At 41.8% G+C, this 27131-nt stretch overlaps 1 protein-coding gene across 11 annotated transcripts in view; it reads left to right on the top strand.

Moving 5' to 3' along the window:
* SLC12A7 (solute carrier family 12 member 7) overlaps positions 1–27131 on the top strand; it is a 100785-nt gene that overhangs the window by 61374 nt on the left and 12280 nt on the right. For 8 of the 11 annotated variants that reach the window (XM_044442978.1, XM_044442975.1, XM_044442973.1 and 5 more), the window contains 15 exons: positions 500–711; positions 1316–1483; positions 4620–4718; positions 5432–5489; positions 5822–5996; positions 7337–7455; positions 8486–8584; positions 10729–10848; positions 12095–12199; positions 13742–13910; positions 19027–19222; positions 19958–20127; positions 20627–20758; positions 21688–21795; positions 23583–23699. In XM_044442978.1, coding sequence (XP_044298913.1) covers positions 500–711; positions 1316–1483; positions 4620–4718; positions 5432–5489; positions 5822–5996; positions 7337–7455; positions 8486–8584; positions 10729–10848; positions 12095–12199; positions 13742–13910; positions 19027–19222; positions 19958–20127; positions 20627–20758; positions 21688–21795; positions 23583–23699 — 2047 coding nt within the window. The remainder of the gene's footprint in view (positions 1–499; positions 712–1315; positions 1484–4619; positions 4719–5431; positions 5490–5821; positions 5997–7336; positions 7456–8485; positions 8585–10728; positions 10849–12094; positions 12200–13741; positions 13911–19026; positions 19223–19957; positions 20128–20626; positions 20759–21687; positions 21796–23582; positions 23700–27131) is intronic. The other 3 variants (XM_044442984.1, XM_044442977.1, XM_044442976.1) reach the window with 1 other exon arrangement.

Below are 27131 nucleotides of genomic sequence, written 5' to 3'. Positions count from 1 at the left end.
TTCCAGTAAGCTGTTCTAATCCACAATGCCATTGTTCAATGCTTGGTTCTGGTCCAGAATATGGTGCTTGCTAACCTTGATTAAATCAGCCCAGTGTATTGTCAGCACTGACTTGCAGCAGCTCTCCTGGGGTTCAGGCAGGATTTTTTCCTGGCCTGCCTGGACATGCCAAGCCACAGCCTCACCTTAAAACTTGGTTTCTTTTAAGGTCATGTGTCCTTTTACCCTAAGTAAAAACCAGGTGTAAAATTAATATAGTCTGGCTCAGTTTTTGCTTGTCACGTTTGGCATAGCCAGCCTGGAAAGCAGAAGCGAGACCCGGCATGCCGTTCAAACAGATTTCTCTTTATTTTGTAAGCTGCATCTTTTCTAGGGTATTATAAAGTATTGCCAAACAGGATAGCACTATCTGTTTGAATACAGGGATCTCAGTAGTCATCTTATGGTGGTTATCGTTGTTTAAAAGCTACAGTGGTGATTGATTGATTGATTTTACTAGCGTTTGTCTTCTTGGAAACCGGACGTTAGTGAGAGGCAATTACCCTTGTGCCAAATATGTTGAAGTGGAAAATGCGACAATGACTACCTCGTTGTGGAGAATGTTTTGTGAAAATAGCCCCTTTCTAAATGCCACATGTGATGACTATTTCCATCTAAACAATGTCACGGAAATTCAAGGAATTCCTGGTGTTACCAGTGGAGTCTTACTGGGTAAGTCCAAAGCCAGAGACATGACAGCTGAGTTGGTAGCCAGAGATGCAAAGAGGGTGTGTTTTTCCACTCACAGTGGGCATCCTAGAAGGATGTGCTTTAGCTCCTTTTTAAGAGCAGTTTATGTTTACTCTCATTCCTACTAATTCTCGTCAAGCTGGCTTGATTACCTGGATTGCCGTGTGACTCCTCATAGATGGTACGTGTGATGTGAACTGCTTCTTAATTGAGGTCGGGCCCAAACAGTATCTCATCTTCAGCATCTTTCTTCCCCTGGTACAACTTTTGGATACCTTGGTTGTTCTGTTGCACATGTAGTCCATTTAATAACCTTGTGCATGACTTACCTATGCGATTTATCTCTGCCACCGTAAGATGTCATTTCCAGTAGGAATTTAAAAACCAAAAAACCAAAAATCTAGTTGTATACCTGGCTACCCTGATCCACACAAGCGATGGTTTTCAGTAATACTCGGGAAACTTCAAGTAGTTGGAGCAATTGAGGTTTTCTTATTGATAAAGATAAGTATTTTGAGGAATATTGAAAGAAGCTAGTATATGATACTTCTGGTACATGTAAACAGCTGCACTTCATTCCTCACAGATAATTTGTGGAGTGTATATGGGGACAAAGGGTCAATTGTAGAGAAACAAGATCTTCCCTCAGTTCCAGTTCCAGAAGAGGCCAAAGTCAAATCAGCGGCTTACGTGTACACAGATATCATGACCTACTTCACGATGCTTGTTGGGATCTATTTTCCATCTGTGACAGGTATTGCTTTTCTCACTTTCCCTTTTGTGTAACTGAAGCAATTGTGCACTTCCTAGAACCAAATTGTGTGTTCCGTTTGCCTATTCTAATTCCTCCTCCAGAAGGAGGATGCAGGTCCTTCCATTCCACAGATGCAGGCTACTTACCTTCAGATGCACGGGACTGCCCTTGCCTTGTTCCACACCAAATTCTGTGTTCAAGGAAACCACCATGTTCCCAGTTGTTCGGCATGTTTTTTCCCCAATCCTTTGCCAGTCTTAATTGTTTACCACCATGATTTCCAGACGCTCCTCCTTCTCGATACCTTTCTGTATTTACCATATTGCATCAACACTACAGCCGAATGCCAAAATGGCACTCAAGGGGCTGCCGTTTGCCCAGTGTTACCGCTCTTCTCATTTAGGAGCTGCAATATTTTCCTAAGTATTGTTCAAAAAATATACCTCCCTCCCTCTCGCCCTCCCTCCCTCTCTGCTGTCTTGTTGAAACAGGCTGGCTCCCAAGTTTTGTTTCTCTTTTCATGCAGCAAAGAGGTGGCAATAATTGGATGCTTAAGCATGTTTCTGGTAAATACCAACTTACGGAATAAGTGCCTACAGAGAAAAACTCTTCCGTCCTTTGTAATTAATTGCACACAGGCAAAAATTGCCACACATTATTAGAAATCCCAGCATTTGTCTTAAGTGCAGCTTAGCTGGTGGTTCCTGTCGAAAGCCCTGCTATAGAATAGCATATTCTATAGTATATATTATTATTATTTATTATTATTATTATAACATTTCTATGCCGCCCCTTGCCGAAACCTCGGGGCGGCTTACAACATGATAAAATACATTGAAATACAATAGTACATAATAAATTACCATTACATATAAAAATACAAAAAATACATTGATTTACAAATACAAAATTAAAATTATCAGTATAAAATAAAAATATAGGAGGAGAAAGAGAAGGAAGAAGAATCATATAGAACTTCGTTGGCTTGTGAAGCTGCCTGATATTTATTTAATGGCCTTCCATCCTTTTCCACTATTAATACTATCTTCAGCTGCAGTGCTTCCAGTTCAGAATTCAAGAAGGCAGCTCAGTATTCAATTCAGTGAGTCCAAAAAAGAATGAACGTTTTGATGTAAAAATCTGAGTATACTTTACTCGGCGTTCGAGTTTTGCTGGCACAAAAGATGTATTTTTAGGTAGAGTATAAAGAAGTCCTGTATATGAGACAGGGCGTATTATTGTACTAAGGACTGCCAGAAAAGAGAATAAACTGGAATATTGTCAGTTTCTCTTTTGGTACCTGACACAACGCATTCTTTGTACTGCTTTGTATTTTTTTATTCCTGTCAGCCAAGGAAGAGGCTGTCTGAACTTGTTCTCTGATGTCAAGAATACTCTGGAAACTTAATACATTTGCCATGTCATGAAGGTCTTCAAAATAGCCAATTGGCTAAAAAATATTGATCTACAGTGTTGAATGTGGAACTCTTCCATGTAAGCCTGCAACATAGCACACTTTGGACTGAGCTTTTTCTGCTGTCCCTTCCTTATGTGGCGATCCCTCCAAAGGATGCAGGGAGACCAGTTTTGGCCCTTGGCCACCGCATTTTCCATCTCGGCATTAATCTCACTATAGTGGTGAAAGAAACAATCCCGCTGTGAAAATGTGCATGTTGGCAAACCTTCAGGGTCACAAGGGGGATGCAGCCTGGTCGGGATGGGGGAGGGACTTGGTAAGAGTCCCAAGTAGTTTGCGGTGATCTAGTTCCACTTCACAGTGTGAGCAAGTCTGAGTCTTTTCTTAGCGGCCGAAGGCAACCCAGGGCGCTTATAGTGCGGACTGTGGGCCCTCATTCTGTTAACATCTCTGTAAAGCATATGCACAGAGAGCTGACTAAAACCAAACAGAATGTTTCTAGTCAGAGCTTGGGCATCACCAAATGCATTTTTCAGAAGGCAGCTTTCCCCCTACACACACACACACCCCAATTATATTTCCAGAAAAAAAACCTTTTATGCCCAGTGACTTTTTCACTGTTGACTTTGGGTTATCTAGCTTCTCTGTTTTTTATTTAGAACATGATAAACAAGGGACTTTTGTAAGGATGGACTCATAGAAATATGGAATAGGAAGGAAGGTCAGTGAAATGCTTGTCTTGAGGAGAGAAATGCTTTGCATAACATACCCCTGAGATGAGTTTGCTGCAGCCTTTGCCCCTAGCCCCACAGCCTTAAATTATAGGCCCAACAAAGCTTAAAAGAGTAAAAGAGTGAACTAATTCTGCCCAGTGAAGAAGAACTGAAATACTTTTTTCTGCCTAGCAGTCCTCTAGATTTTGGGAAATTGCTTTCAGCATGCAAAACTTTTATATACAACTCTTTCCCCTTTTAATTGTAATTTGTATCTGAATCATTTAATGATCCTGGTTCCTTCACCTACAAGGCTTGAAATCCTTCTTTGAACTGTGATGTTTATGGAGTACTTGTACATACTGGGAATACAAAAACTAATTTTATCAGAGTTTTTCACAGTGGTATATAAAGTATGTCCACCCTGATTCTAAAAAAAACAAACAAACAAAAACTGAAAAAACTAGCATGCACACAGTGAGTGTGTTCGATTGGCGTAACATTTTAATGTGAGAGTAAAATTTCACCGGCAGCTGCAATTAATCTGCATTCCTTTATTCAGTGCACAGGCATTATCTGTACATCTGTTTGTAGGACTGACAGTTGGCAGCCACTCTGAGAATTTTGAACGGCTATTGAAATGCAAAGCACACAGACTCATTGGCTCCCTCCCGCAGTAGCCGGCGCTTCTCGGAGCTCTTTAGACTTTCTAGGTGGCCTTCTCAGCCCTTTCCACACAATGCAGCCCGAAGCCTTTGTTTACTTTCTCACTGCCTGAGCTCAGCCTGTGTGATCAACCCGTGTCCAGGCCTTTGTGTGACCCGGATGTTGAAACACTTGTGCACGTGATTTTGCCTGATGTTTAATTCATTTTTTTCTCAATAGAGCTGAGCCAGTTACATCTATCAAATTAACATCCATTGGAATATACTTGTCTTTGTTGCTCAGCAGAAATAATCTCACTGCACCTGATTTTTATGATGCCTTGTTTGAATTTTGGTTCTAGGCATCATGGCAGGTTCAAACAGGTCTGGAGATCTTCGGGATGCTCAAAAATCTATTCCTACTGGAACAATTCTGGCCATTTCAACAACATCATTTATCTGTATCCTTTTAATGCAATTTAAAGAATGCAAGTATTTGGTTTGTCTGTATTTTGATTTGCAACTGAGAGTATGTTGTTTGATTTGAAGGTTATTCGGAAGGCCTATATATCATAAATACAGCAAAACCACACCTTGAGGAAATCCCAACATTTTATTTAGTTCTTATAAACATGTTAGGATTAGACCAGCCAATCTCCAAACAGAAAGAATTGGCCTTTCCAGGAATACAGGGAAGTAAACTTATCCTATATTTGGTAAACCTGCCCTTAAAGTTATACAACAGAGCCTTATACATTGGTTATTTTAGATGGAAACTTAAATGTAACACAAGGCTGCTTGTCAAATTTAATGCCTTGAAGAGACAGGTAGAAAGAATAAGTGTCTGTAATAGGACGAAGTGTAAAACAAAACAATGAAATTCTAGGAGGGAAAGATTTCTCTCTCTTCTACTTGTATTGTTTCCTTTTTGGAATAGTCTATGTGGAATAGAAATTAAACAGTCAAAATTAAACACTTGCAGGTCCTCCTAGTTTCAGTGGGAGAGTTCAACACACCTGTAATTCTTTCTTGGAGAAATCAGTAGAAGTTAGAAATATTTAGCTTTCATTAGAATACGCCTTCATGCTATTCTGCTGGTGCTTTTCAAAAGTCTGGAAGACCTCTCCCCTACAAAACATTATGCGCATTTAAGTTCCTTGAGTCTTAATTACAGATCTGTCTTGTATAGTCCTCTTTGGAGCATGCATTGAAGGAGTCGTCTTGAGAGACAAGTACGTAAGAGAGTGTTCCTCACATCTTTTTTCAAACTTGCAGGTGCACACTTTAGCTGGAGATTGCTTGGATTGGTGGGATTTATCCTGCACCCTGAAAGAATGAAACAGGATATAGGAATTGGTCATCATCTAGAAGCTGAAACAGATGCCGTTGCCCTTTCTAACTTGACTTTTTGTCATGCACTGTAAGATGTATATACTCATGTCCATGTTTATGTACGTCTTCCGAAAAGTAATTTGGCCCTGGATTTGGGCAAACTGAGCTAGCAAGCTGTAGAATGTGTCGAACTGTTCTTTGTTGAATGTTGTGTGTATTTTTACCCCACCAGATTTGGAGAAGCCGTTAATGGAAACCTCGTGATCGGTACCTTGGCCTGGCCCTCTCCTTGGGTCATCGTCATTGGCTCATTCTTTTCCACCTGTGGGGCCGGCCTCCAGAGTCTCACCGGTGCCCCTCGGCTGTTGCAGGCGATTGCAAGAGATGGCATTGTCCCATTTCTCCAGGTGGGGTTTTCCCCCTTGCTTTTACAGTTTTGCTGCAAAGCGGTGCCCGGTCCTACACTCTTAAACTGCAGTAAGGCACACGGAGGCTGAACGGTCAGTCGGCTGGAGCGAACGATGTTCAGGCTTTGTGGTTCAAGGAGAGGTGAATGCCTGGTCTTAGCTTCAGAGTTCTGGTATGTTCTGGGACAGAAACACTCCATTGCATGAGTGCTTGTTTCATACCTGATCTATTTATTGCATTCCTTTGCTGAAGCTGGGAGTGCCAGCTGGAAGCCCTGGTGGGGAAATGCTGTAGTATACCTTAATTTGGGATTGTGCCTTGACCAGGATCCTTCGCAGGAAAAGAGTGAACGGGGGTCTCAATTTTTGATTATTCCTTCTCCCAGGGCTTTGCGATGCACTCTGGAATGGGATGGTTCTGGCACTCCTCTCCCCATCCCCCATGTTAAGGAGAGGGGGAAAGAAGGAAAGGGCAGGGAGAATAGAGGGAAAGGGGAACAGGTAAACCCCAAAGCCTGCTTCCTATCTCTCCCCAGAGAAAGCAATAGGCACACTGATTCAGAAATAGTATTTATTTGTGGACTGTAGGAGTGCCTTCTTAATTTGTTGAAGTATTTTTATTTGTGTGTTCTTCCGAGCCTCTGTAACCATTTAAACAGACTTTTTGTTAATGAGGAAAATCTGGTATTCCCCGGATTGGCGGCATGAAACCCGGGTTAAATTGTGCAACTTTGCTACACCACAGTGCCACCTAGCACTTCTGTAATGGAAGACCTGGAAAGACAGAGGAGGAAATCCCCAGGGAGAAAAACAAATAAAAGAGCTAATCTTAATCCTTCAAAGAATCTTGGAAGCATAAATCTTAGCAAAGTGATGGGGGAAATCCAGAGGCAGAAAAGGTTTTGGCGCACAGAACAGCAACAATAGATTATTTATGAGCCCAGATCTTTCTGTATTTTTTCATAGTCTCTGGCATCTGATGTATGTAACTTAGCAGTTGGTTATTATTACTCATTACATTTCTCTACTGCCTGTAGCTGAAGCTCTCGCAGCATTAAGTCACCCATCCAGAGATCAACTAGGCCTGACCCTGCTTAGCTTCAGTTTGGGCAGGATCAGGCACTTTGGCTGGTCAGTATGTGCCTCTTCCAGCACCTGAGAAAAAGCATCTAAGTAGAAATGCTAAGGCCAGCTTGCACCATGAATTGTGTGTAACAAACCATAGCTGGAATTCAGCAGTTTGGCATAGTTGGAATTTAAGTTTGGCTTAAGCTGATATTGGGTATTTTTAGATGACTATTTTGAATAATTCATTATTCCTTTCTGAAAATGATCATCAGGTCTTTGGGCATGGAAAATCAAATGGTGAACCGACCTGGGCACTGCTCCTCACAGCATTCATCTGTGAGATTGGCATTCTCATAGCTTCTCTGGACAGTGTGGCCCCAATCCTCTCTATGTAAGTATGTACCAAGAAGCTTTAGTAGATGGTTTGAATTTTGGACTTGATAGGAATCAATAATATTCTTAATTGCTTTGTGAGCTCTTGAAGCTGTCAGGATAGAGAATTGCAGTGAGAGAGTTACAAGAAACAGGATAAATTTAAATCCAGTATTGTATAAGGAAGCATCTCCTTCCGGATCTCCCAGCTGAAGTCTCTGTTTTCCCCTCCCAGCTCTGCTCTGGGGGTCACCCAAGTCTTCTGTTTTATGGGGGCTCATTGGGGACATAGTAAGGCAGCGAACACTGTTCTGTGATTGGTAGATGGCCAGGGTGGATCCAACTCAGAATTTTGCATATGCAGAGGACAAAGCTACTAAAAGCGTAAATCCAGTGCGTAGGGGGAAAAGAAAGGTCCCCGCTTCTTCATCTAATAGATTTATACCACTTATCTTATTTTTAAAAAAATCTGAGTCGTTTCCTCCACGGATAGCACAGTAACTGCGCAAGCTTCAGGAAGAGTTCCTTCTCTGCCAGGCTGTTTGTTCAATGCTGTGGAATTCTGGGTAGTCGCCCGCGTGGAATTTCTTATTGCCTGTGGTGAGCAGGCGACTTGTTGAAGGCAAGGCTGGAATAAATGAAGCTGCATCTTCCAGAGGGGAGACCATTGGTGGCAGAAGCGCTGCGGCAAATGGAATGTACCATTTCTCCCCACAGCAGGGCTACACTTAACCCCTCCAAACCCAGCTTTTGTCTTGAATGGTCCTCTGTCATTGGACCATTTTGGAACAACACAGCATAGAATTGACTATTCAGATGCCTCTGTCCACCATGGGCTTGATTATGCAGAATTGTTAGACAGACCCTTTGCACCAAAAGACCCAGAAATTGTTAGAATTGCAGAATTGTTAGACAGACCCAGAAGCCTTGAAACTTAACTCTTCATTCACACCACTTCCCCTCTTTTTCTTTTCCTTTCTTCACCCTGTTCCCAGGATTAGAGTGAATGGTGGCACTCATTAAAAATGTCCATGTGGTTTTCCTTGCAGGTTTTTCCTCATGTGCTATCTGTTTGTGAACTTGGCCTGTGCTGTTCAGACTCTTCTTCGTACACCAAACTGGAGACCTCGTTTCAAATATTATCACTGGTACAGCATGTTCCTTACCAATGTATTTCTTCGAAGGCGAAAGCAAGCATTTATCTTTCGCCCATAAGGGATTTTATAGGTACCCCAGATGTTGTATTTTGGTTCAGAATGCATATCATCATTTTTCATCGCTAAAGCTGGTAAAAGAGAACGACATTCCTCTAAGAAACAATGGCAGGAAAGTCTTGGGTGATTTAAATGTTGCGAACTGCCCAGAGAGCTTCTGCTACAGGGCAGTGTAGAAATGTAATTAATAATAAGGAAAATCTTACTTTTTAGTTAGCTAGAAAAGGAGGATACTTTTAGAACAATCACAACGACAGCTGCTGTTAAACAGGTTAGAAGTTTTAATGGTCTCTTTCATGGGATAACCGGCTCTTGGAAAAAATTAAAAACTGCATTTTCAGACAGTTTTTGTCAGTTCCAGGTGTTCAGAAGAAAATATAACAGAAATGTATTTATTGATAGTTCTTAATACTTTTCTAGCTTATGGGAGTGGACTGCTCTGTAGTATTGATCTTTTATTTAGACCAGAGAGGAGAAGGAAAAATAGACATATTTCCCCCCATGATACAGATCATTGGTACTGGTGCTTACTTTTGCTCTCATTTGAAACATTGGAAATGAAGTTGATCCATTGGCATGCGAACAAATAAGCACACAAAGATCAATTTTATCATTCATTGTGTTAGATTTATACCCCACTTTCTTCCTTTTGCAAGGAGCTCAAGGCAGCGTACATAATTCTCATCTTCCTCTCAATCATATCCTCTCAGCAACGGCCCTGTGAGGTAGGCTGGGCGGCAAGTCTGGGACTGGCCCCAAGTCAGCCAGTTGGCTCCACGGCCAAGTATGGACTAGAACCCAGGTCGCCTGAGTCGCAGTCCCACACTTTTAACCACTATGCCACACCAGCTCTCAGACAGCATATTATCTCGCCTCAAACCATATCTTAGAATTAAGTTAATTTTGTGCATACAAACAGCACAATTCAGGGCTCATTTTTATTACTGTTAAAAGGGCATAGTTGTAGATTAGAGAATAAATGTTGGAAGTCTGAAATCACACATCACTGAGAAACGTGTTCTCTGCAGAAACAAGTATGTGCATAAAAACCTGCCCAGAGACCCTTTCTGGCTAATGGAGTGGGATTGAAGTCTAATAAATAAATGCATAAACCAATAAAAGTTCAGATGCACATATTTAAATTGAAAAGTGATGGCTAGAATGCCTTTTTCCGCCTTCTTCTTGCCTTCCTTCCTGGTCTTATAAACAAGTAAATGCTGATTGATCAATTGGGAAAGATCCAGAAGATTGCGCCATCAATGAATACAAATACAAAACCTGCAACTCATTTTTTAAAGCCTACAGAACTTCAAAGCATGGTTTGCATGTAATGAAGCAGTAAACTATAGACCAATAAAAGTTTGTGTCACAATAAATTAACCTGTAACATGTGACAACTTTTTAAAATCTTTTCACCATGATTATTTAACCATGCTCTTCCCATGGCTTCACATGTTTCCCTGGAACATTTCAGAGTTTGGTGCTTGTTGATGCTTTCTTGAGATCACAATCAATGTCACAGTAATATCAGAGTCACTTACCTTTGTCCAGTGATTCCTGGACATTCTTGTAGCTTAGAAAGGTAAAGGTAAAGGTTTCCCCTTGACGTTACATCCAGCCATGCCTGACTCCAGGGGGTGGTGCTCATCTCCGTTTCCTGGCCGAGGGAGCCAGTGTTTGTCCGCAGACAGTCTCCGTGGTCCTGTGGCCGCATGACTAAACACCGAGGTGCACGGAACGCTGTTACCTGCCCACTGGAGTGGTACCTTTTCATCTACCTGCATATGCATGCTTTCGAACTGCAAGGTTGGCAGGAGCTGGGACGGAGCAACGGGAGCTCACCCTGTTGTGCAGATTCGAACCGGTGTCCTTTCGACCTACCAGTCCAGCAGAAGCCGCCCCGAGGCTTCGGTGAATGGGGCGGCCTAGAAATTTTCTAAATAAATAAATAAACCACTGCGCCACCTGCAGTCCCTTGTAGCTTATTGTAACCTAAAATATCTGTAATTGCAGAGGCTCTGTGTTACTCTGCTAGCTTTCGTACATGTTACCGACTTAGACTATTTGTTTGCTTTTAGGACCCTTTCGTTCCTGGGGATGAGTTTGTGTCTTGCATTGATGTTCATCTGCTCTTGGTATTATGCCTTGGTCGCCATGCTTATAGCAGGATGTATTTACAAATACATAGAATACAGAGGGTAAGAGCACACATCCATTTGATCTTCAGCATCAGTATTCAAATACTTAATCAAACAGCCTAATAATGAATCAGTTAGCTCCCCAGAGAGTCGTCCTGACTAATGGGCAAGATAGAAATTTAGCCAATGATTAATAATATAATAAGGAATTTAATAGGAGATTTCTTCCTTCCCAGTTTTATCAACCAGCAAAAGTCTGATGAATTGTCTTTTCACCCAGAGAAATGAATATCTCCCATTGACATTTATGGAGTGAGGCACATCTTATGAGTTCACAACCCAAAAGTTTACTTGAAAGTTATTCTGCTTGCCCACGTTTAAATGATACAACACTGTCACTCGCTGTTTGTTCAAGACAGACGCTAAGTAATGGAATCCTTTCTTGTAGATAGAATTGCAGGGCATCTGCCTGTTCCGGAGTTGTTGGCACCTGATCCTGGGGGGCTCTGTATGGTTGGAGAGAGGCAGACGGGGGCCTTGTGCGCTGTAATTACGCCTATCACACAAGGCTGTGCATAGAGACACACAATTATGGAAGGCTTGGTGCCAGCAGAGCATCTGACCCACGCAGGAAATAGTTGCAATGGTCGCTTTTACCATGGGGAGAGTAACTCGCAGGAATGAACATGGGCCCTTCTGTGACTCACCAGTTGCTTCCGTGCAAGGAATGTTCTTGACAGATGCAGTCTTTGGTCAGTTACTCGGCGATGGTCGTTTCATCCATTCTGGGGGCTAAAGCAGCTTTCCCCAGCTGGCATCCCCCAAATGGTTTGAACTACACTGTCTGTAATTCCTTGGAACCATGGCTGTACTTACTGAGAGTTATGGGGTTTGTAGTCCAGTACCTTCAGAGGGCCCCAAGTTGGGAAAGAATTGGCTAAAGTATATCTTTTAAGTTTACTTAAATTGATGCCAAAGTAAGAAAAGACTGGTTTCTTTCTCACCTTCAACCGGTAACTTCTAATCACAAATCCACTAAAATACTGAATTACATTTTTTTCCTGAGTTACATTTTTTTCTAGCAGAAGCTTTTATCCACACACTTTCATGTGCAAGGAATCAGCTTTGCTGCATTTCAAAGATACAACCTCAGAGAAAGTATACCTCTAAAGTGAAATGAAACTCCCAAATTTGTGCCACTCTGAACCTCAAGACAGTTTCGCGCATTGTCTTCTGTATGATAAGGCAATAATGCTATTATTCTAAGCGTACAATTTCAATGGCTATTTTTATTGTGCCTTTTAAGAGCTGAGAAAGAATGGGGAGATGGAATCCGGGGGCTGTCCTTGAATGCCGCTCGCTACGCTTTGCTTCGGGTTGAACAAGGTCCTCCTCATACCAAAAATTGGAGGTAGGAATAAATCCAGATGCTTTAAAAGCACAATTCCATGCATGTTCAAGTAGGAAAACGTCCTGCAACTTTCAGCATGGATGGCTGGGAAATGCTAGGAATTGCAATGTTTTTTCGGTCTAAACATGCGTAGGATTGTGACCTTTGCTACAGTGTCATATCCACTTACCTGAACTCAGTAGGACTTACTTCTCAATAGACATGCATAGAATTGCACTGTAAGGAATGAATTTCAGAAGGGGTCTGGTATGTATAACCATTTTGAAGGTTACTTTAAAAAAATGTATTTTTCCTTAGTGTCGAGAAACATTTTTAAAGCAGATTTTCTTGAGAGTGAGTTCCAGCCTATAAATAGTGTATCTGATTCAATAATTCTCTGCTTATTAAACTGTTTCCTGCCTGTTTACTTGTTGAACACACCACATCTGCTCTTCACAGAAGCAACTGGAAACTTTCACTTCAGATTTTGATTAACCACAGCATGGTGCTTTGTCCAAAGAACCTGTGGTTTGTTAATCTTAAGCATGGTTTGTTTGAAACCAGCCAACTTCAGACTTCAAATTACCATAGTTAAGATTAAGTACAGTTTAAGGTTGAATTAACTGTGGTCAATCAATAACAGAAGCAGAAACTTCCTTGCAGAGAGAAGGGGAAAGCAGACAAATTTCCCATCAAAAATTTATTATTCTATTGCTCCAATTTATCCCCAGAAAAACAACCCTGTGAGGTAGGTTAGGCTGAGAGTGACTGACTGGCCCTAAGTCACCCTCTGAATAAAGCTATGGTTTATTGTAATGTCCACAGTGGCCCAGTAGTTTATAATCCTGGCTGTCTATTATTAATCTTCCACGAGTATATCATTTATCTGTGTATTAAAGCTTTCTCCCTCTTAGTTTCATCTTCCCTTGCATTCTCCCAACTCCATTTCTTCTGGTATTTTCTTTCTTTCTCTTATATTCTCTTTCTCTGGCCCGTAACTTTGCTTGTTCTGTATTTAAGCTCCATCCAGATCTCCATGTCCATATGAAGCCCTTCCAAAACCTCTCCTCTCCCTGCACCTACTGTCCGTCTTTCTCTCTGCTTTCCATGTGTGAGGTCCGAACCCACCACTGTTATAACCCTTAGAACCCCAACAGCCCTCCTGAGTCCTCTGTCATCGTGTTCTTGTCACTAGCAAAGCGTGTCTTGTGATGGATGAACTGAAGGTTTGCATATTCCCTGGGACCCGGAGAAGGACGCACGCCGTAGCCCCCTGTGAAAGGAACCCCTTTGGAAGGGTTCCTAAGTTGCATCCTTCACTGACGGAAATGTCAAATAAAAAAGACTATCTTGAACATGCAATCAGGTGAAGACTCAGGTCTGCCTCTGGGGACCCCAGCGACTGGGAATGAGAGCAGCTTCCGTCTGCTGATTGTGTTCTGCATCATGGTCAGGCTGCTCTTTCACAGAAAACTGGGAACTGTAGATATTGAGGTTATTGTCATAAATTTGAATTTTTTGATCTCATAATTCCCCACTGTTTATTTTAACATTGCACTTTAGGCCACAAGTCTTGGTTCTGTTGAATTTGGATTCAGAACAGTTAGTAAAACACCCTCGGTTACTTTCCTTCACCGCTCAACTGAAAGCTGGGAAGGGCTTGACCATTGTGGGATCCGTAATCCAAGGAATATATTTGGATAAATACACAGAAGCTCAAAGGGCGGAGGAGGTAAGCTTTCCAAAAATCAGCAAGCATAATACTTAAGTGTATTAGTAAATGTGTTTGTGTTCAGATACCATAGATCAGGGTATGGCAATTCACTCCTTTTCTTCTTCAGTCCAGCTATGAATAATTAAGCTAAGTTTTAAATATTGGAGTTACAATATTTTTGGATGAATGTATTCAATACTACTGTCTATTTTAATGAAGTTACATAGTATAGTTTTGTGGTGGATGTTTACATAATGACAAGCACGTACACATTTGTTTGATCTAGTTACTAATATTTCCAGTTGTCATTCTGTCCAGTTACTTTTTAATATTTGTTTTACAGTTTCAAAAATAGTGCAGAAGTACAAGTATATTAAATGTGTAACACATTCCAATTCCCCCCATTTTCCATGTGTGCATGTTTAATTCCAAAACCCTCATATAGCGCAGTTCATGTATTGGGTTTTTCACGGTTCTGTTTCTTCTGATATACTGTATAACCATAAGCCACGCTTCCTCAAAATCATCTTTGGCTCTCATGCTTTTCAGAACTTTAGGTTGCTATATTTTATCCAGTTATTTAATATCTCGGGCAGTTTCTTACTGCTTTAATTACAATAACCAGTAGAGAATACAGGAGCAAAATCAGTTTCGCCGTGTTTTAAGACTTTGGTCCAGTGCTGATTGAACATTTTGTGGATCTTCAAATCATGATTAAGGGCAGCATCCCATGTAACCCACCTGCAACCCTGCAAGCTTGGAAGATTCAGTGACGGGTGGAAGGAGCATGGATGCAAGGATTGCCTAACGCTTACTTCTTCCAGCCTCCAAACCAGACAGCCAAAAACTTTACACTAGCTCATGGCGAAGTGAGCTGGAGGCATCACCAGGGTTCCTCATAGGATGGTAGAACCTCCTACCTAGCTTCCCCCTACCCTTGGACCACCACTTCTCCAAAGCTGGACCTTGTGACATGGGGGGAAAAAATTCAGCTGCCGGGACGGAGGAAGAGCACTCCAAATTTGGAGTCTCCACTCTGACTGCAGAGCATTTCTCAGCTGCCATTATTCTGTGTCCATCTAAACCGCATGTCGCAGCCGTAGGATTGCATCCTACAAGGCTGAAAGTATTCTCCTTGTCCTGTGAGCTGTTTGCCCTCTTTCCCACATGAGTGAGTGGGGATGAAGGGAATCGAGTGGGAGGGAATGTGGGAGAAAAGCCTGTAGCCCTAAGCTGTTAACCTTACTTAAACGTTAGGTAAAGGTCAAGGTTTCCCCTTGACGTGAAGTCCAGCCATGCCTGACTCTCGGGGGTGGTGCTCATCTCCGTTTCCTGGCCGAGGGAGCCAGCGTTTGAGCACAGACTGTCTCCGTGGCCGTGTGGCCGGCATGACTAAACACCGAGGTGCACGGAATGCTGTTACCTGCCCACCGGAGTGGTATCTTTTCATCTACCTGCATATGCATGCTTTCGAACTGCAAGGTTGGCAGGAGCTGGGACGGAGCAACGGGGGCTCACCCTGTTGTGCAGATTCAAACCGGCGCCCTTTCGATCAACCAGCCCAGCAGCACAGCGGTTTAACCCACTGCGCCACCTGCAGTCCCTCAACCTTACTCAAGAGATGACAAATGCTTTCTGGCAGGCCTATGTAGCAATCATGGGTGTACCACAAAGATGCTCACCCAATGGCATCAGTAACCATGTGGCTTTTACATTGGCCTGGATTTATTTTCCGCGTGTTTTCTGTAAATGTTTAAATCAAACGCCATGCAAGGTTGTAACTTCACATTGGACGCTCTTTGTGAGAGCATGCAAATATATTCCCTAGTGTAACCAATTTGTTTGCAGGGGCAAGAGTATAAGCATTAAAAAACCACATTACTCTTGGCAATACAGTACAACACTTGGGCAGTTACATTGGGTTAGTGTGCTTGATTAATTAATCAGTATTAATACTGATTAATCAAGAGGGACTGCCCCACATTTTAGTTTAGGGTTAGTGTGCTTGATTAATCAGTAATTAATACTGATTAATCAAGAAGGGCTGCCCCACATGCTGGTGACGAAGAGCACTCACAATCATTGCCTCTAATAAGCCGTGTTTGTGGGGTTGGTGCCTCACCGTCGTTCTCGTGGGTCTGGGGCATCCTAGCTGGCTCACTGAAAACCACGAGCCTGTGACAAGCAATTTATGATTTTTTGCCTTTTAAAAATGAGTCGGAACCAGACTTGTTCTTGCACAAGTGGAGGTACCCTCTCTGTTTGTGGGAAGGACTGAGTGAAAGGCACTGGGCAAAAGAGGCATCGACATAAACAGCTTCCAACACGATCCCATTTCTCCAGAGAAGCATGGCAGAATTTGGCTGGATTCTGTGCGTACGTAATGAATATTTTTCCTGGCATTTCTAGGTGGGTGTGATCCTTCTCTTTCCCTTGAGCCACCTGCTCTTATACCAGAAGTTAAACCTGGCTCAACTTTCCCCAAGAAAAAGATAGTTTACTAGCCATATGCCGGGGTCTGTCGTTTCTCTCCCTGAATTGTGTTGCTACTGTTTTTTCACGTGATCAATTTTAGCACACGGCTACGTGGCTGTCGGCGTCCCTCCCTTTGATGCATTAAATTGTGCGTCCAAAGTCACCGCACTTCCAACTGAGCTGCATTCAGGAAGGCCCAAAATAGTTTCTCGCTCTGCAATATGCAGTTAAAACGAACATGAAATCATTTGTAGCACAGTGCTTAAAGCCAAATGCTTTATTCTTAGCCCGTGTGAAGTCAGCATTTATTTAAATGTAGCACCCGTTTAATATTTAACAAGACAGTGAAACTCGGATTTCAGATGCCCGAAATAATTCCAGGAGAAATTAGATGTCTCAGCAGTTCCTAAATGGTTGCCAAGATGAATTTTTAATCACAGTTGCTTGATTATTTAAAATCTGATACAGTGATTGCTTTACTGTGTTCCAAAATCTAAAAGGTGTTTCGAAAATTGCCTTTGGATGCTAAAATAGTAAGGTACTAGAGACAGGATTTTGAAGGGGGAGCTGTGTTGCCACAGGAGAATAGTTAGAAGAGAGATTCTCCAAGTCTTTTCTGAGGCTGCAGAAGGATTGAAGGACTTTCTGTGGACTGAAATAAGTTTCAAGAGCGTCGGAAAGCAGCAAAATACATTGCTTTTTCTGAGGCTCAAGCATGCATGAGGGGTATTCCCCCTGTCTTCCTCCACCTATATACTTTTCCCAAGATTTGTGTTAGAACTCAATTACTGGGAGTCCTTTTTGCTCGAGGAACAAAAATGTCAAGTACCACTGGTAAAAAAGACATTTAATATTTTACGGTCTATTCAATTAACTGGGAAGGTCACAGTCTAGAAGTACAGTCTGCCCTGCAGAATAATCCTGCTGCTTGCTTTTAAACAAAATCTTTTAATCTGAGAGATCTGTCCTTAGTATGGCTGAAATACCATCTTACAAGTTTGACCCATTTATAACATACTGAATTAACAGCAAAATACAAACAGGGATTCAAACCAGGAATAGCTTTGTTCTGTACAGATTTCTCTAACCTTCGATCTTATGGCATAACGTAAGGTCACAGTCTATGCAAGCTTAGGCCAAAAAGTCCCTATCTGTCCCAGAATTCCACAGCCAGTATGACTGGCTAGGGAATGCTGGGAATTGTGGGGCTTTTTTCTGTCTAAATAGGTGTAGTATTTGTCTTAAATGCATTAATTTGTATGTAATTAGTAGTCCAGATCACCGAAGGATATTTCACACCTTATTCCCAGCCTTCCTCCTTATCCTTATTTATTCAAATTGATAAATTTGCACCTACTTTTAAGAAGTAAAATCTAATTTTCAGACAACCAGGGTGGTAATTAGTTCAATAATTCATTTCCTCATGTTAGGCCTTTAAATGTTTTCATTTAACACAAGATTTCTTTCCCCCTAATTCAGCCTTGTCACATAATAATTTTCAATATCAAATTGGTACCTCTGCGAAAAGTTAAAAAGCCACTGTATTGTCTGGGGGTTAGAAGTGCTTTACCTCTTCCTGTTAGATAAAATGGTGGAGCTTGGAGAGCAATTAATAGCCTGAAATGCCACCCTCATTCTTGAATTCTCCCTTAGCAGAACAACTGCAGAAAAATAATGAAGATGCAGTGCTATCCTATGCATACGTACCTGGGAGTAGCCCCTGCTGAAGACAGTTGCGTTTTAACAGTAACTCTGTCTTTGATCACACACATCCAGTTGGAGTAATTGTACAATTCAGCCTACTTTGGATCATTCAGCATGCTGCCCATTTCTGAGTGGAGCCCTCTGCGGTTCCCCTTCCCCAAGTAGCCTGTCCCATGGATTCCTTTTGTAAGCAGCACCCACAGCTTGTGGAACCGAGATACGGGATTTCCAGAGGAACACCCCAAAACAAGCAGAAGCCATTTGTGGAATGGGGTAGGTGGTTGGAATTCCCTTATGTGAGCTTCACCAGCCCCCAGCCAGTTCCAGAAATGAACTGGATGCCCTGGTTCTCTGTCCTGCAAGTTTAAGGTGCCACTTGGTGGAAGAGAATCAGTGAAGCTACCTACTTGCTGTTGGATTTTGCCCCACACCAGCAAATTGGTCCCTGTGAATAAAAGTACAATAAGCTGAGCGAGGTTCATTTATTTAATCAAAGCTTTGAGTTATACAGGCATATCTGGGGATAAATAGCTGATTACTATATTGTGTCTACCAAGTAGTGCTTGAGAAAAAGACCCACTTTGGTCATTACTCAAAGGCTAACAAATTTATTGCTGCATGACCCTTTATAAGCACAATAGCTTGTTTCATGCATTAAGGTTGTTAGTGAAAGTCTTGGATGCTGTTAACATTTTACTGCCCACTTGAATGCATCAGATGAAACAGGCTCTTGCTTTTGAATGTTAAAATTTTAAGTGCAACAGGATGTTTTGGCAGGTGGCCTTAATTCTCAACAAAGAACAAAATTACTTGATAAAAGGCTCTGCAGTCCGGTTTACACCCACTTGGAGGTTCAGTACAGTACTGTTGTGAAATGTTGGTATTTCAGGCCTCTGTCGTCTTTTCCAAGGATTTATCAATACTTATGCATTTTGTTACCTTTCCCCCCCTACAGAATATTAGGTCTTTAATGGCCGCAGAGAAAACCAAAGGGTTTTGCCAGATCGTGGTGTCATCCAGTGTCAGGGATGGAATTTCCCATTTGATTCAGTCTGCCGGCCTTGGCGGGATGAAGCATAACACCGTCTTAATGGCGTGGCCTCAGTCCTGGAAGCAGACTGACAATCCCTTCTCCTGGAAAAATTTTGTTGGTACGTAGTGAGCCAGTTGGCATTGGCTGCTGGGTTTGGGGGGGTGCTGCAGTTCTGCAAGGTGGCACTACCATCCTGCAATAATTCTGCAACCCCAATCATTGTAGAATTGATCATGTAATACGGGTGACATCGTACTGTAATAATCCATCTAAATGTTCATCTAATAGACTTCATAACAACCAGAATTTCAAAATGCAACCATTCTCTGAAATGGACATTTTGAAAATAGAAGACTAAAGAGAATTTCACAGATCTTAGGAGCTGGGGTATTATTCTGCCAAACCTACATGCATTTAATTTCCTTTGATTCCAGCAGAGAAATTGAGTCATCCCGACTTGTTGAAATCTGTGGAATTCAATTTTGGCTAGCTGTTTCTTTTCTTTAATTTTAAAAACAAGTAACAAGAATTATACTTAGGTCTGGCCTGAGCATTCCTGAATGGTAGAAAGTTGCAAGAGGAGGATGCCACTTTTAATATGTGTTCATTTTATTCATTTCTATACTGCCCAAGAACTGAATATTTTTCCTCCTAGTAGAGGTTTCTATTTACGGGGAATCCTTTAGGCAGGAGAGCAACATTTTTATCAATTTCTCTTTGCCTGCCTTGCACTGATTCTTCTAGTAAGTTTTGAAATGCCCTTCTGAGAGTTAAGGAAAGGTTTCGAAAGGCAGAACCATTAGGCTTTGACAGTCATTTTCCAATGGTTTGAACGGGCCTATTTCTCTTTCAGATACTGTGCGAGAAACAACTGCAGCTCAGCAAGCCCTTCTAGTTGCTAAAAACATAGACTTGTTCCCCGTCAACCAAGAACGCTTCAGTGAGGGCAACATAGACGTATGGTGGATTGTCCATGACGGTGGCATGCTGATGCTGCTCCCTTTCCTCCTGAAGCAGCACAAGGTACTTGCTGCTACTTAGTTCAGAGGGACCTTCAGGTGGACACACGGCCCACCATCTCCTCACGACAGAGGATGCTTGTCCACAAAACCATGCACGGGTCCCAGGACATGGATATAAAGAACGTCGTCAGCAGCAGCATCACTGTCACTCTCTGTTTAAAATATTGCTAGTACCTGTGCCATTACTTTCGGGAAACGAGGGAGAGGTTGCTACACCACTTGCCCCTGAGAAGCACCTCTCTAGGCATAATTCCCCTCTTTGTGGCAGATAAATCCGAATTATTGCACACAATTTCTGGAGGTTCCTCGCATCATTCTTGCCTGCCATCTACCCCTGAGGGGGTGGACCTTCCTAGCAGAGGCGTCCTTGTGTACTCAGTGCTGTGCAACCTGAAGAACAGCAGGAAACACGAGTAAAGAACAACTTTCCAGCAGCAGCTGTGACTGTAAAGTTACCGGAAACCACACTAATATTTTCCATGAATGTTCCCCACTGACAGGTCTGGAGGAAATGTAAAATGCGCATCTTCACGGTCGCTCAGATGGATGACAATAGTATTCAGATGAAGAAAGATCTCCAGATGTTTCTGTACCATCTTCGAATTAGTGCTGAGGTGGAGGTTGTGGAAATGGTAAGACATCAGATTTTATCAGTTGCGTTAGGGCTCCAAGTTCACTCTCATTGGAGGAATGTTATTTATCAAATGTCAGGAGGTATAATTACTTACTCTACTTGATGCTCGCATCAATACAATGCATTGCTTTTGTCTCCAATGGGATTCATAATGCACCTTATGAAACCATAAAAGAAGAATGGACCCTGATCACATAGAACGTTGTCCATAAAACATTTCAGCCACAATTAAAACCAAAGCCCCACACCCAGAAATTTGCACGCAAATATTCTCCTGCCCCCAGATCTCTGTATTGTTAAGTCTGGGCAAGAGTTCCAGTGCAGCTCAAATGCAGACAGATGAGATATGCAATTTATCAATCAAAATTATATCTGCTTTAGATTATATAGAACTATTCAGCATTTGGTTATGTAGAACTATGACAGCATTTAGCAACCTGATGCATCTCAGATGCTTTGGACTTCACTCCCTGCCAGCATGGATAACGGTTAGGAATTCCAGGAGGTGTCGTCCAAAACATCTGGAAGGTTCCAAGCTGGGGGAGAATGAACGAGGTTTGATTAGTCATGCCTGGGATAATATTTTAGTGCATTGGTCTGTGGGGAGATGGTAAAAATAGGTTCAGTTGTGTTACCAGCATAAGACTTTTTCCTTCTTCCGTCTAGCACAGATCGGAAGTTTCCATTTAAAGTTACCCACATTTTAGTGTGTCTTCCAAAGCTTAAACTGTGGTTAACCATATGTGTACTTTAAAAAGTCAACTTTATTAGCTGTGGATTGAAGTTTGTTTCATAGCTAAGATGAACTGAAGCTTGTCCATGTTTGGATCACACTATAGGCTGCAACTGATCTAAAACAGAAGCAAAATTCCCTCGCAATCTTGTGCCCAATAATATGTCTTTAATGATACACATTTATTTTTCTAGTTTGAAAATGATATTTCAGCCTTTACATATGAGAAGACTCTTGTGATGGAGCAGAGGTCGCAGATGCTGAAACAGATGCAGCTCTCAAAGAACGAAAGGGAGAGAGAGGTAATTTGTTTGATTTTATTTTAAGCTTTAAAAAAATGAAGATCGGGGATATGCAGATTGAAATACGATGCAAACATTATTGAGCCCATCCAAGCCAGTGCAACAAATAGCAACAGGCCTTCTGTGAATCATGGTGCAAGAATCATCCAAAGGAATTGGATGCTTGGAGGGCAGTTTTCATTTTTGAAGTATCACCCATTAGGAAGTTCATTCCAATGAGATTCCTAGAGAAATGAGCAGATATATTTCCAATAAGTTTTGCTCAAGAAGCACTCTCTGTTAATTAATTAGAAAGAGACATGGTTTAGCATTGGATTGCCTCCATTTATTTCAGTGGGAGGGATCTGATCTACCATTGCATTGATTCGAATGCACGTATCAGCTCGTGCCATAGAAATGAATGGAGAAAACCGTACCAGCACGAGGATCTTTTCGTGCATTTGCATGCACATGATCACTATTAGGAAACGAAAATTTTAAACTGGCTCTCCTTTTGGATATGTCATTTGTTCTGCTTTTTTTAAAGGAAATATGTTGAAACATCGGTATTTTGCAACGTAAGAGCTATGGACTGTCAATTGAAACCCTGTGGAGCTCCAAATACTTCAGTGTAGAGCTTTTTTGTTGGATTTTCTCTTCTACACTCTTATTTTTTAGCTTAATGGTTCAGTGTTGTTGTTTCAAATGTTTTATGCACTGACATTTCTGTTGCACGTTGAAATTATGTGCAGGTTTCTTTATGATCCTCCCCACCCACGTACACATACTATCAAGGTGAAAAAAAAACCCCAAACCTGTCTGTACTCTGTCATTTTCTGTGAAGATTTTTTGTTCTCCTACTATATTTTAAAAGTATAGGACTCTGGCCTTTAACGGGTCTGGTCAGTTGTGTTTTCTGTGGAGGAGAAGGAATAGGACGTCAACTGCGTGTCCTGAAATTCAGAACAGTCCGGAGCATCCCTACATTTTTGGTTGCTGAGCTGCGTTTGTACAGTGGGGGGGGGGGGGGTTCCCACAATCATTATCTGAGAATTCCCTTAAAATTTGGCAAAATATATTTCCTAACTTTAAATTTTCGTTCCTCTCCAAAACAGAAATCTTTTGTTCTTCATATGTAATGACATATGGCTGATTTTGGAACTTCGTTTTGCTTGTTTGCATGGGTTATCTTCTCAAAAGTGCATTTGGAAGTGTACTGTGACCTTAATACTCTAATTTTATGCTGCGGAACAGAAATCCTAGCATAAAGATCCTGGAATTGTTTTTATTGAAACAATGGCCTGTTCCTTTTATATCTCCAACAGAACAGCTGGGCTTTCATGTGTTTTTATTCTGACCTTTCCTTTTGGAGCTTGTTTGGTCAGTGCAACTCATAGACTGGAGCTAGAGTCAAAAGGAATGGAAGGACCTCACAGTTTCGAAGCAAGAGCCGGCCTCTCTGGGGTAGAGCCCCATGTATGATTTCCAAAATCCTTTCCCCAAAGTTTTAATTTGACAGTAGACACCCCAATTCTGGAGCAGTAAGTTCTTCTTCAGTTGCTTCCCAAAAGAGAGCATTTGGGCATGCCCATAGGGGATTTAATTCCCATCTTGGAAAACTAGTAAAGGAGAAGAAGTAATGTCTGCCTATATGTGCAAAGCCGTGAATGGGAGCTTTAGTCACCAAGCAGCACATCCATGGTGTAATTCAGGTCTTTAATTAAGCAGTGTTGCATTGCATGAGCCGACGTCGTTAATGATATCCTTTTTCTGTACTCGTGTTGTGCCTGGCGACCTTCGTGGCCCAGATTCAGAGCATCACTGATGAGTCTCGTGGCTCCATCAGAAGAAAGAGCCGCTCTAGCCCGCAGTGTATCAGTCAAGATGTAGACCATCTGCTCCCCAATGACATTCAGGAGGAAGAGGTAGAAACCGCACCACCCGGTTGTTCCCTCCCACTAAGCACACTTACCGTGCCACAGCCAACCCTAACTGCTCTAATTACTGCCAATGTCCTGTTCTTCTAACCATTGCTAACTACTCTGATTCATAGCAGGGAGTATCTCCCCTAGTTTCAAGATACTGCTCAGTTCACTCCTGAGTTAGTACGTAGGCGATCCTAACCCAATTTTTTAGAACTAACTAAAGTAGATGATTGCTTCAAAATAGTAGTGATCTGTTTTTATTTAGCTTTGCATCTATGTGATGGCACGGGAGTCAAATACTCTACTTCTTTTGATGAACCCATTGATTTGTATGGTTTATATGACCAAGGTCTATTAGGTTTGTTCAAATGTAGCTTTTTTCAATGTGCAGGTTGCCCTGTGCCACATAAACATTTGGGGGCTGTTCTATACTGTCTGACCTGGATAAAACCATCCTATAGATCAGTCAAAAAGAGGGGGGACATGTACGCCATTTTACACATTAATGAGCATTATAGCATTATACTGCATTACACATACCAGAAAATGAGTTTCTGGTTAATCAGTGAGTTCACATTCAGGATTTATTTCACATTACTTCTCTCTGCTTTTATTTCTGTTTTTAATAGTTAACAAATTGGCCCGGTACAAACGTTTTCCCATCACTACGTATATTCTTCCTTCTCTCCCGTGAGACACTTTAACCTTGGTATAGTGTTATTTCTCCAGAAATGTTAACCACAGGTGGAAACCAGATTTAAAGTGAGTTTGGACACCCCGATCCTAAGGGGACCGAAGCAAACGTGAACTTTCATTGAAAGAGAAGGAATACAGGGTTGGAAGTGCACGAACCTAGACCATAATACAAAATATTGGATTGCCGCTGAGCCTTTTTCTGAAGGAGTACGAAGTGCAATTTAAGCAAGCACTTCTAACATAGGAACTTTCCTTTTGTAAAGAGAATTTTACTGTCACTACCAACCATCACTGTGTGGCCTCTTGGAAAGGATGCAGTGGGATTGCAGTTGGGGTACATCAAAGGCGGGACGTGTGACTTGGTTTTGCTGCGTGCCAGAAAACATCTTTTAGTTCAGAATGCAAAAGTCGCAGGAAAGCGGAAATTAGGATTCCACACTTTTGCATTAATATACATTTTGCAATAATGTTCCCTGCAGTATTTTTTTTCCACTGAGTAAAACTGTTGTCCCAAGTTTGTCACTAGGGTTCCTAAGTAGATCAGGTGAGTCTTGGTGACATTTAAAGGCAACAGCAGGATCTGAAACTCATTGGAGTTGTGCACTCACAAGCTCTGCTAAGAAAACCATGGATTGCATATACAGCTGTCATTTATTTCAGGATTTAAAATCATGATTTTTAAATATTAGAAGCCAAAACCATTGGTAACCATCTAGCAGCAACTGATCACCGTTTAAAATCAGAGGAACTTGAGTAGGACAAAATGACACCTGTTCACATTTTATTCTTTCCTTTGATTTAATAATAGACAGTGGCAGTAATTCGGTTTTTCACAAAATAAAAATTGTTTGCTGTGGTACAGCTAATGGAAAAAGTGTGAGTCATTTGAAACCCATGTACCCTAGTTTTAGTTCCCAGCCATGTGGCGTGTTCTCCTCGTACTTCACCCTTAGTTGGTTTGGTGTATGTGTCTGAGACAATTTTTTAAAAGACTTCAAAAGTAGAATATAGTGGCTCTCATCTCCTTCCCAACTTGTTTAGTGTTGTGTTTTGAACACCTTAATTTCCTAGCTCTTCAGTGTTTGTAGTCAAATAGTAATTGATGTCAGTAATTAACATCTGTGCTCTAAATGTTGAAGGATTTTTAAACCAAAATTTTAAAAAACTTGGATAATATTTTATTTGTTTATTTATATTTCCATTTATATGCTGCCTTCTACCAAACTCTCGAGCTGGCTTTATGCCTTTTACTGTATCCCACTATTGCAACCAATCTGCACAATTAGTTGCGGTTGTTGTGTTGATCACTTCGACCAGCTTCGCATGGCACAGGGACTCATCACGGGTCGCTAACAGTGGGTTGCGGAGTTATCCACTTTTCTTGGGACAGCTCATTGTCTGGCAATAAGCCCATGGATTGGGACTCGGAGGATCTGGGTTCTAGTCCCCGCTCAGCCATGGAGCCAACTGGGTGACTTTGGGCCAGTCACAGACTCTCAGCCCAACCTACCTCACAGGGTTGTTGTTGTGGGGATAAGATGGAGGAGGAGAATGATGTAAGCTGCCTTGAGTCCTTTGTAGGAAAAAGGCAGGATATCAATCCAAAAATAAATAATAAATAAATAAATGGCCTGTTGTAAGAGGATGTTGAACCCACAATGGGTTGCCAGGTCCTGCGAACCCAGGAGATTGATCCAGTCGTGGGTTACGGGAAGTGGCAAGCAAGCTGCTTCGAGCGAGCAGCGAAACCCTTTGCCATTCCTGACGGTCTGGCACTATTCGTTGGCCAAGCGAGCTGCTCCACCAGGATCCCAGATGCATTTAGGACATACAGTCCCTGGCTCGTTTCTGCTGGGCAGAATCTGTTGAGATTATGTACAGGGTGTCCCAAAAAATTGACATCATTTTGTAGTCTAATGACATAGCCAGTTCTCGCTCAAATGATCTCAAATTTTAACAAAATGTGTAAAAACTAACTAATGTTAGTTATGCAGTGTTACACAAGACATGCTACAGTGTGTTTGGCAGGAGGTGGACTACCGACTCGACGTGTGTCGTGTCACAGGCGGTGTGCATATTGAACATTTGTGTAGCTTTGTGATATCGGTTATAAAATCTACATCCCTTTGAATCTCTTGTTAGAATTTTGATAAATAAATCTTTTATTGTTCAACATGAAGCCTATTTAATTTCGTTTGCCTAGGACATGTAGTTACTCAGATATTCACGTTTCAAGTAATGTCACATTTTTTGTGACACCCTGTACATTTTTTGTGGTCTTTCGTGAGTGTGCACATTTAGTTGTGTGAAACGTGAGGCTATGTCTGGTAAGCCTCTTCTGCAGTTGGTGACGCCTGTGGACACCCTTGACCAAACAGGGCTGTATGTTTTGTGCACACTTAACAGCTCACACTCATCCAGGTGCCAGTTGAAAAGCAAACATTGACATCTTTGTCCTGAAAGGTGAGTCTCCCTGCCCCTATAGCAGAGTAGCTTTCTCATTCTCCAGATCTCAGGACCTTTCACACTTCCCTGAGCCTTCAGGTACTCCGTAACAGCGAGATCTAAATCCTACCTCCTTTTGGGAACACATTCTATATTAAAAATATTTTTTTAACTCTGGCATATTAGTCTTTTTCTTAAAAGTTTTGGACAGGGAAATACATGCCGATTAGTAAACCTGGTAGTCTCTCGTGTGCACAGCACGTTCTTCCATAAACAACCTTCACTGCGTGG

The sequence above is a fragment of the Varanus komodoensis genome, unplaced genomic scaffold, assembly GCF_004798865.1.
Source record: "Varanus komodoensis strain SLA01 unplaced genomic scaffold, ASM479886v1 scaffold40, whole genome shotgun sequence".
Lineage (NCBI taxonomy): Eukaryota > Metazoa > Chordata > Lepidosauria > Squamata > Varanidae > Varanus > Varanus komodoensis.
Note: the sequence above shows the minus strand (reverse complement) of the source record. Positions and strands in the feature narration are given on the sequence as shown.